Below are 20,079 nucleotides of genomic sequence, written 5' to 3' on the forward strand. Positions count from 1 at the left end.
TGCTGCTGTGTCACCTTAAGCAAATCACTTCACCTCACTGAGCCTCAATTTCTTATCCATTAAATGGGAATAATTATCCCAAAGGGTCACAATAAGGGTTAAGTGAGAAAACACCAAGTGGCTGGCACATAATTAGTTCTCGGTAGTGATCATGGTTGGTACATGACTATGCGCAGAGATCATCGAGGAGTGATTATATAGTACCCTGTATGCAGGAGACACTCAAGCACTACTGCTGACACGTCTTCTCTTTCCCCTTTCCTTTCTAATAGGTATTCGTCAGTTGCAGCTCATCCTATTCAAGGTGGCCCTGATGCTGGGCGTTGAAATCCACGTGAATGTGGAGTTTGTGAAGGTTCTAGAGCCTCCTGAAGATCAAGAAAATCAAAGTACAGTATATTTTTCCTTTCATATCTAGAAATCAGATATCGCAAAATGGAAATCGCATTTGTAGTTCTCAGAGGATGTTTCTGTAAGAGTTATTCTTGTTGGGGACTGTTTGGTATAATTCTGTCAAGGATATTTTACCTTTTTGGACCAGGGCTACCTACCACTTTAGTTTTTCTCTTCTTCCCCACCGGGGGTTGGTTATGCCATTAAACCTGTAATTTTGTTACCCTGTCACTAGGGGGCAGTAATTTGACAAATGAAGTAATAAGTAATTAGGATAGAAGACCTACATTTGGTTGTTTGATAAAGTTCATTCCTATGCTCTTCCAGCTATGTGGGAAAACACACAATTACTTGGATATTTTGTACCCATATGATATTTTAAAATCCAGTTAGAAATGTGAAGCTTCTAGAGAAAATATGAAATAAGTGCTCATGATATAATTTGGCATGTAATATTTTTAAGCCTTACTAAAGTATAATTTACAAACCACAAACTTCACCCATTGTGGGTGTCTTATTATTTAGTAATGCTTCCCTTTCTCCTTTAATATGTTTATGTAAATGCGGATCTCTCACACACCATGGACGGAGACTTTGTTCCTGATGCCTCTGCATCTTATTATCAAAATCTTCTGCTGAGGCAGGACCTTCAGTTTGGGCAACTTCATGTCAGAGACCTCAGAGCTCCATGTGCTCATTCAGTTCTGACTTCTCCTGTCCTCAGCCCAGGATATTTGAAAATTTAGAAGAGGCTTTAGGTGGCTTTGGTAGCCTCTCTCAAACCTCTGGTGGATGTTAAATCCCAGTTACGGGTGACCAGCAAGATTTTACCTGAAAATGTTATCATAGAAGGCTGTGTACTGCCTGACAGAACATTCTGACCATAATGAAGTGGCAATTCAAACTGGTTTCTACACCCTGCACATCCTCTGGGTCTGGTCAGTAATGGGAGGGCAAGGAGGAATATAGGGGAAGATGAAGAGAGCAAGGTAGAAAACGCTGGGAAAAATAAGGTTCAAGTAAGACTAGTTTAAGAATCACTGAGGATAGTCTCCCAACCTGCACAGAAACCAGTTACATCAAGCATAGGGTTGACGCTGCTGGTTTACCTTGTCCCGGATTGAATTGATATTAAAGCCAGAAGGAGTCCAGATGAGAGTGTGAGTTGGGATGACTCTGGGTCTTTCTTCTGGCAGCTCTGTCTGGGGTGCCTACACATAGGGGTATTATCCATTTTTCCTGGCCGACACCAAGATGCCTCCCACCTTTCTCTGCCAACTCAAATCATTTTTCTGTTCTGGCAGAAATCGGCTGGCGGGCAGAATTTCTCCCTGCGGACCACGCTCTGTCGGACTTTGAGTTTGACGTCATCATTGGCGCTGATGGCCGCAGGAACACGCTGGAAGGTGAAGACTGTTCCTGGAGCTGAGGCAGGGGGTATGGGCGTGAGGCAGGGGGCAGTGCACAAAAGCGAGATGGCATGTGCTAAAGCTGGGTGGGGACTTCACAGAAGGACAGATTGTCCTGCTGTGCCTGAGGCTGAGCATTTCATTGTCTCTGAACCTCACTTTTCCCACCTGGAAGATGTAGATAACAGAATCTTCTCAGAGCATCATTTTGAGGGCTAGGAAAGGACTCACATGTAAAAGTGTTTTATAAAGATAAAGTGCCAGGGAAGTTCAAAGTCAGCATACAATTACTGAGCACGTGTCAATGTGCAATCCATGGCACTAAGAACTTTCATACCTCCTCTAAGACAGCCGTTCTTCTACTATGAGTGTGTTCTTTCACTGTCACGTGTAATGCTCCAGAAGGAGGAGCCCATCTCTTTTTGTAACTTTTCAGCACATTCACTGCTGGGCAGTAAGATCTGTTTTCCCCAGACTGTCAAAGCGCAAAACCATGCTTCCCTGAGTTCTGAAGTTGGAAGCATAACACGTTTTCTTGGAGTAAGGGCTAATCAGGTTGGGAGAGGAGCCCCACTGCCAGGAAATGCCTTCAATCACCTCCCCCTCCACCCGCCCCCTGCCGAGATTAATTGGTGCGTAGGTTGTATGGATTTGCACTAACTGTATCCGAGTGAGACCACAGATGGTGGACAAAATGGCCTCACATGGCATCTCTTAGACTGGGGACTACATTTGCTCTTCAAGCTTGCCCTGCTTAAAGGCTGCAGGCTGCAGAGGTCTGACCGGGAGGGCATCTCCTCTGAGGACAGAACTCACTCCCTGAAAGATGGTCGATGTTGGAGGCTTCCAGAGGTGTGGTCTGCCTAGCTGGGCCCTACCACTTGCTGGACCATGAGGACCCTTTCCCCGCTCCCGTGCCTCTCTCTTCTCCTCCATCCCTACACGCGCCCCATCCCTGCAATCAATAACCAATACCTGACAAAGACCTTTTAAGCTGCTAACCTGGATATTGTGCCATTAGCATTTATGGGGATATTTTGGTGGTTTGGTAAAACTGTTAAGTCTGAATATTTGCAAATCCAAAATCCACACCCTGTCTGAGTATAGTTTGGCATTTCGTGGACAGGAAAAGAAAGGTAAGAAGGAGAAGAGCCATTTAGGCAGCCTAGCACCAAATAAGTAGACCTGCAGCCGGGTTTTTCCATATTGACGCCATTGGCATTTGGAGCCACATCATTTTTTGTCCCGTGCACAGTAGGATGCTTAGCATCCCTGGCCTCTCCCTGCTAGACACCAGTAGCACCCCCAAGCTGTAGCCACCGGAAATGTCTCCACACTTTGCCTAACTGGGGGCCAAGGTCACTCCCGGTTAAGAAATACCAGACTAGACCATCATGGCCATTTCTGATCATTTCGATAAAAGTCTGATGAAGGATGACTTAAAAGAGGAGGTACTGAGATAAAAACCCAAGGTTTCCAGTCCAAGGGATTTTTGACCAAAGTTTGGGAATGCACATGAGGTTTGCATATACTGTGAGCAAATGTGGGGGCAGTTCTCAGGGGAGGCTGAAGACAGAGGCATGTCCGCCAAGCCTGCTCATGTGATGAGCGCCTTGAGTTAAGCAAAGTGCACGGCGTCTGGGACAGAGGGAAAACTGGGGACTGTGGGCTAGCCAGCTGCTAGAAAGAAAGGGGGTTGGCAGAAGAATGAAGTCTGACCAGCTGCTTGGGGTCCTCTCTGTCACCGCCATTAAAAAGTAAACCATTGACACTTACAAGCACCCCAAGGAATCATTGTACGAATCAATTGCAAGTTAAAATTTTGTCTACTCATTCTATATTTATTGAGTGTGGACCGTGTGCCCGTCACTAGAGACTGGAAATAGAAAATTTGTTAAAATCCCCATCCCACAGGAGCGCCTGGGTGTCTCAGTTAAGCGTCCGACTTCGGCTCAGGTCATGATCTCACAGTGTGTGGGTTCGGGCCCCACATCGGGCTCTGTGCTGACAGCTCGGAGCCTGGAGCCTGCTTCAGATTCTGCGTCTTCCTCTCTCTCTTCCCCTCCCCCGCTCACTCGCGCTCTCTCAAAAATAAATAAACATTAAAAAAAATTTGTTTTAAGTTTAAAATCCCCATCCCACAGGAATTGAGTCTCATAATCCTTTTCAAAGGGGGGAAAACATGAAGAATGCTAACAATATAGTCTTAATCGTCAAGTTCAAAGTGCATGTGTGATGAATGTACCTAGCAACAGCGCCTAACAAATCTTTATCTTTTTTGTTAAAAAAAATTTTTTTTTAACATTTATTTTTGAGAGACAGAGAGAGACAGAGAATGAGCAGGGGAGGGGCAGAGGGAGAGGGAGACACAGAATCCAAAGCAGGCTCCAGGCTCTGAGAGTCAGCACAGAGCCTGATACAGGGCTCGAACCCATGAACCGTGAGATCATGACCTGATCCGAAGTCAGGCACTTAACCAACTGAGCCACCCAGGCGACCCCCTAACAAATCTTTAAAAGGATGAGCTCTCAGATTGCCTTTAGGAAGATCACTTTGGCCTTTTGTTTGTAGAAGCCTAACCAGAATAATTGGTCCTATAGATTTCAGGAAAGGAAAAAGTCCCACTGACTTAGGCCTCTGGTGATGTGTTTCTTCCTCAGGTACAAACCTTGACATTTCCACCTGCCCTTATTCTCTACAGATGCAGAATTCTGGTTTCAGGGGCCCGTGAGGCATCTGAGAATAGCTTCCTCAGTAATCTTTTTCACTTTTCCCACCAAATCCAGAAGAAAGACTCCCTTTTTCTCTTTGCCTCATGCAGGGTTCCGAAGAAAAGAATTCCGTGGGAAGCTGGCTATTGCGATCACCGCCAACTTCATAAACAGAAACAGCACAGCCGAGGCCAAGGTGGAAGAGATTAGCGGGGTGGCTTTCATCTTCAACCAGAAGTTTTTTCAGGACCTTAAAGAAGAAACAGGTGGGACCCTCACCTTTCTCCAAACCAGGCCATGTCCATGCTGGGCTGTCCCAGTTTTGGGGATTGGGAGCCTCACTCTGATAAAGCAGAAGCCCAGACTTCTCCTTAGGAGAGAAATGGGTAGGATTCCTTCAAGGACAAGGGCAATTCTTGAGAAAAAGTTCTGGCTGTTGTACATGAAAATGGCTAAAGATGGATTTACTCAGTCAACGTTTACTCAGTGCACATTACGTGCCAGTATCAGTATCATGGGATACAGAGTTGAGGTTGACATGGTCCCTTCCCCAAGTGGATCCTTGTCCAGTGAGGGACAACCATCCTAATGCAGGGAGGTTGGTCTATGCCCACGTCACCGTGAGCTTCAGAGAGCCCTCTGAGGAGGGAGCCAGTAACCTGAGGTTAGCCCCTGAAGAAGCGTAGGTACTTCTGTGCAGTGTGCCAGCCGTCCTTCCCCACCAGGGACATCCAGGGATGCGCAGGGAGCATGTACTCACCCCAGCGCATCAGTGTCCCCCAGCCGTGGGCCTTGAGGAAAGAAGATCCTCATTCCTTTACTCAACAAATATCTATTGACTGCCTACTGTGTGCCAGCTGTTGTTCAAGGGTCTGAGAAAGAGCGGTGGGCAAAACGAGACCCCTCTCTTGGAGCTTATATTCTGCTGGGGGAGACCGTTAATAAACAGACAACTAGTACGTCAGGCAGTCAGAAAGATGGTGCAGAGAAATCCAGCCCAGGGAGGGGAAAGAGGGGGGAAACGCTCCTGCCAATTATGTAAATCCCAGATTTTTCTTTTCACTTGATTTAAAAATAGGTATTTCTCCTCGGAAGGCAGTGTAACAACAATGTTGGACAAAAATTTCATACCAGAAGTCAATCATCCACACCGAGTATCACCTAGCACAGAAAGAGTTCTCATGTTCACATACTTCTTTTCAATAATCGTCTGCCTGGAGCCCCACTTTTCACAGGGCTCTGGCTCTTCTCGGAGTGTCAATACTCTTTGTGAATCTGATTTTCTCCTCCAGCATCACATTTGAAATATTGTCCACACTGCAGCCAGGTCCTCCTGATGGTCAGTTTTGCAGCCACAGAATAGCTCATTAAGTAGATGCACTGTCACCGCCTAAGCATTTAAATTGGAGGCCGGCAAACTATGGGCGGCCACATGTTTGTGTTGCCTTCGAGCTAAGAATGGCTTTAATGTTTTTGAATGGGCTGAAGAAAAAGCAAAAGAAGACTATTTTTCAACAAATCGAAAGTTATATGAAATTCCAGTTTCAGTGCCCATAAATGAAAGTTTCTTGGGGCACAGTCACACCCACTTGTTGACATTGCTACCTGTGGCCGTGAGTGGTTGTGGACCCTGATGGCCCACAAAGCCCCAAATCCTTACTATCTGCCTGTTACAGAAAAATGTCTGCTGGCCTCTGGTATAGACCTTCCAGTTGTGCACTGTTACAGGTCAAACTGCTCCCCGGGAATATTTCAAGTTAGTTTCTAGGAATGGGATTCCTTATTGAGCCAGACTGTGCCACTCACTGGCCATTATGATGTGTGCCCGTTGGGCGATCCTCTGAGTTTCACCACAGTGGCATGATTTTATTAGAGCGGGGTTTTTTGGTTTCTTTTCTTTCTTTTCTTTTTCTTTTCTTTTCTTTTTCTTTTTTTCTTTTCATTTCTTTTGTTTTTCTTTTTTTTTCTTTTCATTTTCTTTTCTTTTCTTTTCTTTTTCTTTCTTTTTTTTTTTTAGGATTTTATGTTTTATTTCTTGTTTTTTTTTTCCTAAATATAATTTATTGTCAAGTTAGCTAACATATAGTGTATATAGTATACTCCTGGCTTCGGGAATAGATTTCCATGATTCTTCACTTACATACAACACCCAATGCTCATCCCAACAAGTGCCTTCCTCAATGCCCATCACCCATCTTCCCCTCCCTGCCCCGGCCTCCATCAGCCCACAGTTCTCTGTAGAATGTTTTCATTCAGCGTATTATGTTCTTCTGAATGATTTAAGAATTGTCCAACCCTCCCTTCCTCTCCAAAACCAAGAAGATAAATACTTCAATAAACCACCAAATATGAATTATGACAGGACATTGAGTGTGTTTTTCCAAATGTCTCAGTGAGTTTCCTTTACATTTCGCTGGGACGGTCACCTTTGGCCATTGTTTCACAGTGCCCCTTTCACAGTGACACGGATGAATTTCCTCTGATTCTCAGGGGAGCCCTCTGCATTGATGGCTGTTTCCTATTTAACGGTAATAAAGGGGTTCCTCTGGTTACCCAGCACACCTCTATGTCGGCTGCTGTTAAAGTTGTTACGTGTCTGTTCCTTTCTCTCCAAAGAAGCTAAGCCAGTTCTCGAATTTGCACGTGCATCAGAATCCCCTCTCGGGCTTGTCAAAGTGCAGATTGTTGGCCCTACCATCAGAGTTTCTGATTTAGTAGGTTCTACGTGGGGTTCTGATCATGCACACTTCCAAGTTCTCAGGTGATGCTTTGGCCAGGCGCTACGGCTTTGTTTTAAAAGCAGAAACCTAGTCTCTCGAGTGTTTTTGCATTTGCTGGAAAGTACAAAAAGATACAACCCAGCCTTCCAACCTGACTTGTTCCTGCCAGGACACCTGGGTTTTCCCACACACAGGAGAACGGGAGAAACATGGCTTAGCACAGCCTTGGGAGAATTGACACCACTCTCTGACTCTGTGGTCACATGGAGGGCATGGTGGCGATTGGGAATCAGACCGGCTGGGGTTCAAATCCCGGGACTACTGTTGCTTTGCTGCTATGCTGTGGACAACTCTTGGCCTTTCTGCAACACTAGGCTCTAACTTGGAAGTGCTGGTCCACAGCCCCTAAGGACTTTGAGGTGTTTTTTTTTTTTTAAAGCGCTTTAATCATATCGCAATATATAAATATACCAAATCAATATATTGTACACCTTAAACTTACAACATGTTACATGTCCATTACATCTCAATTGAAAAAGCACATAGGGTCTTAGTGGGGCTGTAAAAGCTAGCTGTGTGGAGTTAGGTAAATTCTAGCACTCCGTTTTCTCTTTCCCAGCCTTGTGTGTTTTAAAAACTTGCCCAACATGAGTATATGCAGGGAAACAACGGCACCTGTGATGCAGCAAAGTAGAGCTCTTGGCATGCAGCGAGCGCTGAGGGAATCAAACTGAGTCCACGCATACTTCTCTCTGCAGGGATTGATCTGGAGAACATTGTTTACTACAAGGACTGCACCCACTATTTCGTCATGACTGCCAAGAAGCAGAGCCTGCTCGACAAAGGTGTCATCATTAACGTACGTATCTCTTGGCTGGGGTGTCCTGTCTTTCCCTTTGTGACCCAGCAAGTGTGGGAGCAAGATGCCGTCCTGCCAGAAACCGAGCAAAGCGGGAGGCAAGAAAAGGACCAGCATTTTCCTTCCGTGTGGTGTCGTGTGAGTGTTGAGTGAAGGAGCCGATACAGGCAGAGGTGTTTCTGCAGAACGCTGGGGGGTGGCGGTGGGGGCTGAGACCCTCCCCCGGTTGTTGGTGTGAGCCTTTGCCACCAAGAGATGGGCTGAGTCTTCTCCTTCTCCATGTCTCATTCTACCCTGCTCCCTTTCCTGGGAGGTCTCATGTCATTCGGAGGCAGCTGTGGGCTCCTTGTCCGAGTGGAACACGGAAACAACATTCACTGGTGAATTTCACATGTGGCCCTCTAGTCGTAATGTCCTGTGGAACCCTCTCTTCTCACAGGCACAAAGGCTCAACTTGAATCTTGGCTCTGCCACCGATTAACTCAGGACTGTGACTAAACGCTGCTTAACTTTCCTGAACTTCGGTCTTATCTGTAGAACAGGAATAATGGTTTCTGTCCGAAAGGGTTGTTTGCAGGAGTAAATTTTAACAGGTATACAGAGCAACGGGCCCCGTGCCTGGAGCATATAGGGGGGTTGTAGATTCCCTCTATCATTTCTGTCTGGTTTGGACACCTGCTTTTTGGTCCTGCTGGCTTCCTGGCCTCTGCTTCTTGCCTGTGCATCTTCATATTTAAACCGAGTACGAGGCTAGAAGAAAGGAGCACACAGAGTGGTGGGCCCTGGGCTGGAAGCTGCTTTGGGCAGGTTTCCAACCTATCCAGAGCCTCTGTTCCTGCTGCCCCTGCTGTAGCCTCAAGATAACGATCATGCAGTCCGAGGTCAGCCTGCTCTCCGGGTGGCGGCCTGCAGCTCAGGCGGCATGGTGACTATTCAGTGTCGGTTGTCGAAGAAGAATGTGCCTGTCCTCTGACCACTTTGTGCTGGCAGCCGGCCGGGTGGCATTAGTAACCCAGCCCTCCCCTGGGCCTCCTCTGCGTGGCTCAGGGCTTGCTGAGAGCCTGAGGTGCAGACAGGAGGCTGTGAATGGGGTGGATGGGAGTTGAAAGGAACCGACTGAACACAGCCAACAGATCTGTGAGCAGTGGGTTTTGGCATCTGGTGCCCCACGGCTGACCCGGTCTGGGGGAGGTAGGGTGGTGTCCCCTTCTTTCCTTTATTCCACGGGCATCCCTCCCAAAGTTACCTCCTCCATCGAGAGGCCAATGGCAGGTAGTGAAGGACTATTTGGGGTCTGGGGCTTCAGGAACAGTGGAAACCTTTGCAAAGGAGGGGCTGAGGAGGCTTTTGTCAGCACCCACCTCTCACCATGGGAAGTCAGGCAGAATTTGACATGGGTTTCTTATTTCACTGGCTGAGTACTCCAGCCTGTGGGACACTAAGGTTCCCTCAGGGCATCCCAGGGCATTTGTCCAGGCCATGACATGTTGCTCATGGTGATTCAACTCTTTGGCAGTTGTCAAAGCCCCTCCATACCCCCACGTCCCTGTCATCACACAGGTGGGCAAGCGTGACTCACTCTAACCCCATAATGACGGTGGAAGATCTGGGAGCAGATCCCAGGCTCGTGGGTGTCCTCACTGGGGCTTTCTTTCCCCTCAGAGAGTCCAGGGGCATCTTCTGAGCTGGTGCTGAGGGGCTTTTAAGATAAGACAGGAACTCTCCTCTAGAAGTTCTAGCCCACAGGCTGGACGTGAGAGGGCTGGAAAGTTCTTTGGTTCAGGAGCTCTGGCCAGGAGTCTCCATGTGCCCGGCCAAGCTCTGTAGCATTTGCATAGCTGGGAGCTGGTCCACCTACCCCGAGCCACTCAAATTAACATTCTTGTCATGCTCCCAGAGGAATGGCAAGTCCTCTCTCGTTTCCTCTCCCTGCATGGGTCAGCATCTTTCTGGAGGCACACAGAGGTGCTGAGTGAATGTGTGTTGAATGACTGACTGACCTGCTTCCCCACCTATTCCTACTGACCTCTGGTCTTCCATGGCTACTGAAGGGAGAGTGAAGTTCCTCCTCAGGAAACGATGGCTTTGGGCTCCCAACTCTGCCCATCTTGCTCTCCCTCACAAGGAGGGTGGCCTGTCATCCTGGCGCCCTCTCCGGGCTGGCCCACATTCATATAGGCGAAGGCTCCTGGATATAGCAGGCTTGGTCTCGCCATGGGGGGAGGGAGCCTTGTTTCCAGGTAGGTGAGGCCAGCGTACATCATAGCTGGTCTCCCAGTGCTGAGCCCAACCTCATTCGAAACCATTGCCTGACCTTCTCTTCTGATCTCCAGCCTTCCTTTCAGCTCAGCACGGGGGTGGGGAGGTAGGGGTGACTGCTCTTCCCATCAGGTTCCCTGCCCTGTACTATTCTTGCCGCATCTCTCACTGTCCCTCCTCGCTGCTGAGGACGCAGCCTGTCTTCAGTACCTATGCGTGTTGTAAACGGGGCCCACCTTCATCCTCCTGCATCTGTCTTAATTTAAAACTACTTCTCCAGGCCTGCCCACTTCGTTTAGGGTCCCTTCCCACCTTTCTCTCCATTGTCCTTGTTTTCACCCCCTCCCTGCTGCTCCCTGTCCTGCTTCTGTACCGTCCCCTCTCCTGGGACCTCCTGCCATACGAGGTCCCGTGGCTCCTTCCAGCAGCCCTGGGCCGGGTGAGCTGTTACCCCAGCCCAGCCCTGCAGGTCCCCACACCCCTGTTTGGGACACCAGCACCAGGCGTGACCACACTCCCCCATCACCCCGCCCACCTCATGGGCGCTTGTGGGCATGCTTTGAAGAGGGAGTATTTTCAAGACCTCTCCATTCACCCTTCCCCATCTCATCCCCACGTTTGTAAGGAAGGAAATTGGTCATGTGACTGGTGGAGCAGGTAGGAGAAAGGAAAGGCGAATGGCAGGAGCTCCAGCCTGAACGCCGTGACCCGGCAAAGCACCCTTGGGCCACTGCTGGGTGCAAACTGGGTGATGCACTATGGTGTGAACATATGAGAATTTCTGCGATGAGGTATTTGAAATCACGGCTATGAGGAAAATGGACACAGTAGGTCGCTCTGTTTGTAGATGTGGCTGTGCCTTCCAAGACCTTTATAAATACTCTTGTTGGTGCCTCAGGGTGGGGAGGGGAGGTCCAGGGGCGCGCTTCCCCACATGCTGTGTTTGTGCCATCGTGAATTATAGGGAATGGAAATTCCCACTCACTTTGCTCTTCTCACGTGCCAGGCGTCAGGCTGGGGATTTTTATGTCTGCCATTTCCCTCGGTCCTCACTGTATGAGGTGGATTTTGTCATTCCTGTTTTACAAACAAGAAAACGGAAACTCCGAAGACTTTGATAACTTGCCCAACTTTACTCACTGCGTAGCAGGGGTGGACTGTGACCTGATGCTCTGGATGGCCCCACCAGTCCCCGCCCACACCCCACCCTCCTCAGGATCTGCACTTCTCTGCTACCTTTCAGGAAAGATAGTCTTCTGGTTCCTTAACCACACGAGGAGCAGATTAGACTCTGGGGGACATGCTATGGGGCACTGCTGGAGTCCCTCCAGGATGGGTATCCTGGTGCTGGAAGCCAGCGCCCTCCAGGGCTGTAGCAGTTAACACTGTGAGAGCAGAACAGGGCCCTGAGCAACCCTCAGCCTGGCCAGAGAAGAGATAACTGATTCTGCAGAGAAAGTTCAAGAGTTATGCCAGTTACCCATTTCTTTTCTGGTCCTGTTTGCCCACTAAACACAGTATGTCCGGACCATATTATTAGCTCAGCTTAGTCGGCTATAAAATCACTATTACTTACTCGCTCTTTTGTCTTTTCATTTTTGCTGAAAGTTATCACAAGAACCGGCCATATGAAATTTACTTCCGTGTTTACCACAAGACCATTACTGAGTAAACTGTTTATTGCAACACTGTGTTCTCTGTCAAAATTCCTACGTGAGACAGTTCTTTTAGAATTTAGTGCCAGGAAAAAATTGCCTCCCCTAGGAATTTCTATGCTTCCTTCTTTCTGATAAGGAAAGCCTTGCCATACATCACATTTCCCTTTTGCCTCGGATGCCAGGAAGCTCAAAGTCAAGTGCGATGCTTAAGCACAGCTCTGTTGGCCCTGTACAGAGGGCTGATTTGGTTCCTCTTGATTCCTTTGGCCCTGATTTTCTGTTTTGATCAGCCTCACTGTCCAAACCCATTCCAAGTCCTTTTGCAAAGATATGGGTATGAACACTTGCCCTTTCCAGGGGCAGATTGCAACATTTTGCTCCTATTCTCCCCCCCAGGACTACATCGACACGGAGATGCTGCTGTGTGCGGAGAATGTGAACCAGGACAACCTGCTTTCCTATGCCCGTGAGGCTGCAGATTTCGCCACCAATTACCAGCTGCCATCGTTAGACTATGCTATGAACCATTATGGGCAGCCCGATGTGGCCATGTTCGACTTCACCTCCATGTACGCCTCCGAGAACGCGGCCTTGGTGCGCGAGCGCCAGTCACACCAGCTACTCGTGGCCCTGGTGGGCGACAGCCTGCTTGAGGTAGCGCCCCCCCATTCCTGGTAAAAGACCGATCCCTGCATTTATGGTGTGGCCAGCAGCCTGTGCTGTCGTTCAGCCAGGGGACAGATGGGTGCCCTGCCAGTGTGCCGGACTCTGCCAAGCCCGTGCTGGTCTCCAGTTTGCACCTGCCCTTTGACCAAATACAGAGAAGCTCATTCTATCTTCCTCTCCTACCTCTGGGCTCTTCGGGCCGACCTCTTTGTCAAAGTACAAAATCGGTCAGCCCCGCTCTGAACTTTACAGGCTGGCCTCCTGAGAACATGCACGCCCTCAGCTGGACCATAACTTCTTCCTCGAGTGGGGAGCTCTCTCTGGAGCCTTGCAACATGGAGATCGTAGAGGGTACAAGAAGGCATATGGGGCCCCAAGTCCAGTTTCCGTCCATGGCCTCCCTGCTCAAAGTGCTTCCCAGAGAATCAGCAAATGCAAGGATCCTTAGATAGAATGTTTTCAGAAGGATTACATTTTTATCTTTAAAGTCAGCACTAACCAAAAAAAAAAAAAAAAATGTGTGTTTATTCCAAGTAAGAGTCAAATTCCAGACTATGCTTTGGGTGCCCATGGGGCAGTTCAGTGAGAACTTACTTCGGTCAGGGGCGCCTGGGTGGCTCAGTCAGTTAAGTGTCCGACCTCGGCTCAGGTCATGATCTTAGGGTTCATGGGTTCGAGCCCAGCGTTAGGCTCTGTGCTGACAGCTCAGAGCCTGGAGCCTGCTTTGGATTCTGTGTCTCCCTCTCTCTCTGTCCTTCCCCCACTTGCACCCTGTTTCTCTCTCTCTCTTAAAAATGTTTAAAAAATTAAAAAAAAAAAAAGAATTTCATTTGGTGAACCAGCCCTTGCTCCCCGTGGTGTGTGGGCTGTGACCTGCCCCCTCCGCCCCGTCTCCCTTCTCAGCATTCTCTCTTGCTACCCTCCTCTGCTCCTCTACCGGGCACCGTCATTTTCCAGCCACCATGCCTTTGCCCATGCTATTCCTGAACGGGTCAAGATGAGAATCCTACCCATTCTTTAAAATCCTCACAAATGCAACTCTTTGGCGAAGTATTCCCTGATTTCCATCGCCTTCCCCAGGGTGGGGATTTGCCTGTGTCTTTTGTAAGCCCCAAAGCAGTTTTGCTGTTCCTGTGATACAGCACCCTTTACACAGGACTTTGTGCTATAGCTAATTGTGTTTGCGGTGAATCCTAGGGTCTGTCCTGTCACCCCTCACCCCCTCCAGTGCCTCGCAAGGGCCTGGCAAGCCCCAAGTGCTGGATAGAATGGGAAGGCAAAGCGGGGGCCTTTAGAATTAACGGGAATGTTCCACACTTTCTTCTCCAGCCGTTTTGGCCCATGGGCACAGGCTGTGCCCGAGGCTTCCTGGCAGCCTTTGACACGGCATGGATGGTGAAAAGCTGGGACCAGGGCACCCCTCCCCTGGAGCTGCTGGCCGAAAGGTGAGTATCAGCGGCAGGGTTTCCAGCTGGGGGCAGGGCTGGTTCCAAAATCAGACAGGAAAGAGAGCAAGGCTGGCCTTTAGGCGACTCCCGGATGAACCTGGGATGAATCTTTCATTTGCCTTCCCACACGGGCCCTGATTTGATCATCAGCATCCCCAGGAAAACTTTCTCTGTCATGCTCTGCCCCCTTCAGTGACTTCTTTCTTGGGGCCAGGACCTTACGACCTGAATGCAACAGGGAAATCTTGACCTGGAGCGGCCCTGAAGTTGGGGTTCCCAGCACTGCCCGGTCACTGCAGAGCCAGAAGAGGTTTAGGGGGAAGCCTTCACTGCAGCGCTGAGTGTCCTCCCATGGGGGCTGGATTTCTGACCTCCCAGGCCTCTTCTGCTGCTAAGATCCTCTGGGGCTTCCGCCCAGACTCCTGCTGCTGGCCACGTGGCTGTAACAGCTGGTGGACCGGGGGAAATCAGGGCTGGTGAATGGGACAGGCCTCTGCTGGTCTTGGGTGTGGAGGCCAGTGGTCATGGGGGGCAGGCCATAGGACGCAGCTTGGCTGAGTGGTGGTTATAGCAAAACCACAGGTCCCTCTGCTGCCAGCTGTGTGTCCCTGCCCTCTTCTTGGGGGAAGAAGGCCAGCGTCACTGCCTGTGGACCCCCTCCCACCTTCTCTCCAGCCCTTCGAATCTCCCCCACTTTGTGGATCCATGAGGAACCATGAGGGCCAGGCTTTGAGGGGAGGAGTATACAGACATATCCAAGGAGCCTTTAAGAGCAGAGCAAAGGCGGTGGGGGGGGGGGGGTGGTGTGCAGACAAGGGCCTGAGGCTGCCCTAGCAACCCCTGACCCCTGGGCTTTGCCTCATCCTAGAGAAAGTCTCTATCGGCTGTTACCTCAGACTACCCCAGAGAACATCAACAAGAACTTTGAGCAGTACACGTTGGACCCAGGGACACGGTACCCAAATCTCAACTCTAACTGTGTCAGGCCCCATCAGGTAAGTCCTTCCCTGGGCCCTATGGGGACCACCCGTCACTGAGCAGTGGGTAGGGGTCATGTAAAACCTTGCCACATTCCAGATGAATCACTGGAATCTACTCCTGAGATCGTTGTGACACTGTATGCTAACTAACTTGGATATAAATTTAAAAATAAATACATTAATTAATTTAAAAAGAAAAAGAAAAAAAACAAGAAACTTTGCCACATCCCTGGGACTGAGGCCACCAATGCCTCTTGGCTTGGGTGTGGGACCACTTCCTGTCTCCAGGAGAGCTGCAGGAGAAAACTAGAGTCAGCGTGTGTCTAGCCCACAGAAAGAACTAGAACATGTGTGGTGTCCACATCTGCACATATGCTTACGTGTTTATTGTCACCGCACATATGCGTGGCTGAGCATGCCTCCCTCAAATAGTCTCCTCAGCCAGCCATCAAGTCCTTTCAGTTCGCAGTCCAACAGTCCCTTTTGCTCCCGTTGACTCAGAAACACACAACTGCCAACTTCTTCAGGCAATGGTACGAAGAACGGTGTGATGTTCTTAAAGTTAGCCAATTACATTTTCTCACACCTGAGTCCCCCCACATTTGGGTGGACCACTGGGTGGGACCCGTTGCTCTGTGTCTCAGGTTCCCCGGTTCTCTTGCTGAAGGCCATGGCCTCCAGGGAGAGAGGAAAAGATAGATGGTGGACACTGGGTAGAGGCTGGGTCAACCCTGAGACTGGCTTTGGGGGAAATACTGGTGGGCAGCTATGTGGTCTCTTTAAAGTCAGCACTAACCAAAGTGCTTGCTTGCAGGTGAAGCATTTATACATCACTAAGGAGCTGGACCAGTGGCCTCTCGAGAGGCTGGGCTCAGTGAGGAGATCCGTGGGCCTCTCCAGGAGGGGTAAGCAGCCGACCCGGGTCCTCGGCCAGGCTGCTGGCGTGGGGGTGGAGTGACCATGGGGGCACAGACCCTGCAGTCCAGTAGGCTATTCTGCTATGAGCTGTGTGACCTTGGCCAGGGACTTCTCCTCTGTCTTGCAGCGTCCTCTTCTCTAAAACCAGGACAGCAACAACGCCAACTGTAGATGGGTTGGAGAGGAATTAATATGCATGAAGAACTTAGGACATGAAAGTGAACTGGGGAACTACTTTATTGGGGCCTTGCTTTTCTTTCACTGTTGTGTCTAGTGTGGGGATCTTGTCTTCCCAGCTAGATAACAAGCTCCACATGCTACCCTCTTTTCCTGGTGGAGGGAAGGGATAGTTACATGATCGATTGGACTCGCTCAGGTCCCCGTCCTGCTGAAAGAGCTCTCTGGCTTCTGTTGCCTGCCTGGACCCCGCATCCTCCCAATCTCTGGGCGCACACAGCCTTACTGGCCACCCCTCCTTCCCTTCATGCCCCACGCCCCACTGCTGCCACCCCTGTAACAAGCTGTTGCACGTAGCCTGGCCAGCCTTTCTAGATTCTTGCCATGGCACAGCCCTCTTCTGTCTTCCCAGAATGCCTTCTTTTGTCTGATGAATCCCTAGACACTCCTCAAGCAGCAGGTACACCTGCTCCATGACTCTCGCTTTGGCGAGTTCCGCTGCCCTGGCAGACGAGGAGCAGACCTGCTCGTGTGCCCCCTGTACCCACATCTCTGCCATCACAGCACGGTGTCATCGTCACCTGCTGCCATGTCTGCCTGCCCCACCAGATGAGATGTTGGCAGGGTCCACACAGTGCTCCCCGCTGTGTTCGTATGTAGCCTCTGACTGGCGCCTGGCCACAGGGGGTCTCAGCGATTCTGCTGCCGGAGAACATGTGTCCTGTCCCAGTATCCTGCCCTCCTTCCCACCACGCTGTTGACAGGGTGCCTTGGGGCTGCACCCATGCCCTTGGCCTTTGCCTTGGTGCTGTTCTTACTGGTCCCCAGGGAGGCTGCTGAGACTTCCCCAGAGCCTGTCACCACTGTGTGTCTCCCCTGGTTGCAGAGTCCGACATCCGGCCCAGCAAGCTCTTAACCTGGTGTCAGCAGCAAACCGAGGGCTACCAGCACGTCAATGTCACCGACCTGACCACATCCTGGCGCAGCGGCCTGGCCCTGTGTGCCATCATCCACCGCTTCCGGCCTGAGCTGATGTGAGTCGGGGGCTCCGGATGAACCTGCCAAGCCCTTCATGGCCCAAGGGGACCCGGGGACAAGGGGGATGAGAGCTGTTCTGCGAGATGCAGAATCTTGGCTTGAAACGTATCTTCTATTGGAGGTTTTCTTAAGTTCTTTTCCATTCGCACTGATTACTCTGTAAGCAGCTTGCGTGACCTGAGTTCCTAATCTGTGATGAGGAAGAGCAGCTCAGGCCGCATGCGTGTGCCTGTCCCCGCATGTCCTCTCTGTCACTGGGGAAATCGAGCCTCTGCCCTTGGGCGTTCTTGTCCCCACGTCCCCTCTGTCACTGGGGAAATGGAGCCTCTGCCCCTGGGCACTCTACCCACAAGAGAAGAATTCCGGGCAAGACCTCATTCTGGGAACCAGTTTGAGTTTTACAGCCGAAAGAATTCGAACTGAGATGTAGACCAATCAGCTGTGTGGCACTAGGCAGGTCACTTGCCTTCTCTGAGTTTGTGTCTTCGTCCACCTATTGGCAATAATGGCAGCATCATTAGGAACGCTGGACACACTGTGATGTTGAAGGCCCAATAATCTATTGATGTTGGATTCAAATCAACTGCAGAGTAACTGCAGGCCCACGAGTACATTCATCCAAAAGGAGGAAAGGAAACCCACCAAAGGGTTAGCAGTCAATACCTTTAGGAAGTGAGGTTGCCTCAAAAAGGGGATGGGACGCTCACTTGTCACTTTATATGTTGTATACACCTTGATTCTTTTTCTTATGAGACATTCATATTACTTTTAGAATTAAAAGCACAAGAAGATAAAGGAACTACTTAAAAATAAAGTAGCAAACAGGTGTAAATTATCTTCCCATTGTTCCAGCCCAGGCAGCAATGCCTAAATCCGATTTGGTCCCACCCTGAGTGAGAAGGAGCTTCCCTGGAGAAGCAGTGGGTGTGTGTGTGAGGGGGGGTGGGGGGTAGGTGGTGGTGCTGGTGAAGGCAGCAGGAAGGGGATGATGAGGGCAGGGGCTGGGGCCACACCTCCCTCCCCACACCCCTGCCCCTGAGACCCAGCAGAGTGTCACTCATAATGCTCCTTGTGGGTAAGTTTGTTCAGCCCATTGTTCACACCCATGTCTCCTGTCCTTGAACTTCAGTTTGTTTTGATTCTCCAGCAACTTTGACTCTCTGAATGAAGACGATGCCGTGGAGAACAACCAGCTGGCATTTGACGTGGCTGAGCGTGAGTTTGGTATCCCCCCGGTGACCACAGGCAAGGAGATGGCATCAGCCCAGGAGCCCGACAAGCTCAGCATGGTCATGTACCTCTCCAAGTTCTACGAGCTCTTCCGGGGCACCCCGCTGAGGCCTGTGGGTAAGGCCCTGCTTTGGGGCGTGACTTTGCTGCACCCTTGGGCCATCTCTGCCCCATGCCCATGTCTGGCTGCTCTGCTCTCTGGTGTCATCTGTTCTGGGGCTGGCCCCTGCCTTTCCTCTCACTTTGAGGCCAAATGGGAGCGGACCCAACCCACCCAGACCTGTGTGTGTAAGTGGGTGTGTGTGGCAGGTGCCACGAAAGGTTGAAGGTCTGCCCCTGTGGCTGGGAGGTCACGGATGGAGCTACACAGCCCCTACCCAGCTCACTTGTATCTTTCATTGTGGGTAAGGGAGTTATTTGGAGGGACCTTGTAGCAATGACCCCCTCTCCCACCGCCCTGAGTCCTGGAGTCGCGGTGGCGGGGTCTAACCTCCATCATATTTTTATTTATGAATAGATTCTTGGGGCAAAAACTATGGAGAAAATGCTGACCTCAGCTTGGCCAAATCCTTCATTTCTCACAACTATCTCAACCTCACGTTTCCGAGGAAGAGGACCCCGCGAGTAAGTGTCGACCTGCTTCTGTTTAGTGTCTCTTTGCTCATGGATGGGGCAAGGGGGAGGGCAATGTCCTGCTCTCCGTCTGTTAATGCTGATGAATTACACAGATAAGGTGCTCACAGAAGACACTAGCAAAGCTCAGTTTAGTGACTGACCACTTTTGGAAGTCGCCCCGGCACCGTGTAGCTGGCTTCAGTGACCTGAAAGTGGTTCTAGGAAGGGTGTGGCAGAGAGCTGAGAGTTCACGTGGCTGGAACATTTTTTTAAAGTAAATCAATATTATGCTATATGTTAACTAACTAGAATGTAAATAAAAATTTGAAAAAAAATAATAAAGTAAATCAGATTAGCCCTGGCTGCTAAGGGGGGAGGGAGGAGACGATTTCTCCCTTGTGAAACAGTTTAGATCAGGATCACAATGGCTGTTAGTGGCAGAGGTGTGTGGGAATACTACACTGACACAGTCTGTTCGGTTAATTTCACTTCCTTCTTTCCTCCCTCCCTCCCTCCCTCCCTTCCGCAAATGTTTATTGTGCCCTACTGTTGGCCAACGTTAGGGCTGAATTCTTTTTGACAAGTAGCAAGTATACAGAGGTGAAGAAGGTATGCCTTTGAGGAGCTCAGAGCCTAAAGAGCTTCCCAAACTTTCCTGACTTACAGCACCATCGGTCCCTCAGTAATTTTTATCACAGTGCCCCTGGCTCAAAAGAAACCCCTATAAGTTCTGTTTGCTAAGTAGGTATACGTCCAAGTAACTTGGTAGGGGTATTTTGCCAGGTGTACAACAGACCTCACCGTGTTTCCCTAGAAAATTTAAAGTATCCTATGACTCCTCTACAAGTATACTATGGGGTCACGGGCTGCCCTGGTACACCGTTTGGGAATTAGGAGCCTAATGAGAAATTGTCATTTTATTTGAATGATGGCATCACCATGCTAGACAGGATACAAGTTATCTTGCTCAACGTGCTTATTTTACAGATCAAAAAAAT

General features: G+C 49.8%; 1 protein-coding gene across 12 annotated transcripts in view; it reads left to right on the forward strand.

Moving 5' to 3' along the window:
- Positions 1–20,079, forward strand: part of MICAL2 (microtubule associated monooxygenase, calponin and LIM domain containing 2) — a 223,587-nt gene that overhangs the window by 88,886 nt on the left and 114,622 nt on the right. For all 12 annotated transcript variants that reach the window (XM_043580680.1, XM_043580682.1, XM_043580687.1 and 9 more), the window contains exons 4-14: positions 273–389; positions 1,698–1,799; positions 4,624–4,779; positions 7,992–8,092; positions 12,406–12,663; positions 14,005–14,120; positions 14,992–15,118; positions 15,918–16,008; positions 17,085–17,232; positions 18,384–18,583; positions 18,984–19,090. In XM_043580680.1, the coding sequence (XP_043436615.1) occupies positions 273–389; positions 1,698–1,799; positions 4,624–4,779; positions 7,992–8,092; positions 12,406–12,663; positions 14,005–14,120; positions 14,992–15,118; positions 15,918–16,008; positions 17,085–17,232; positions 18,384–18,583; positions 18,984–19,090 (1,523 nt within the window). The remainder of the gene's footprint in view (positions 1–272; positions 390–1,697; positions 1,800–4,623; positions 4,780–7,991; positions 8,093–12,405; positions 12,664–14,004; positions 14,121–14,991; positions 15,119–15,917; positions 16,009–17,084; positions 17,233–18,383; positions 18,584–18,983; positions 19,091–20,079) is intronic.

The sequence above is a fragment of the Prionailurus bengalensis genome, chromosome D1 (assembly GCF_016509475.1).
Source record: "Prionailurus bengalensis isolate Pbe53 chromosome D1, Fcat_Pben_1.1_paternal_pri, whole genome shotgun sequence".
Classification (NCBI taxonomy): domain Eukaryota; kingdom Metazoa; phylum Chordata; class Mammalia; order Carnivora; family Felidae; genus Prionailurus; species Prionailurus bengalensis.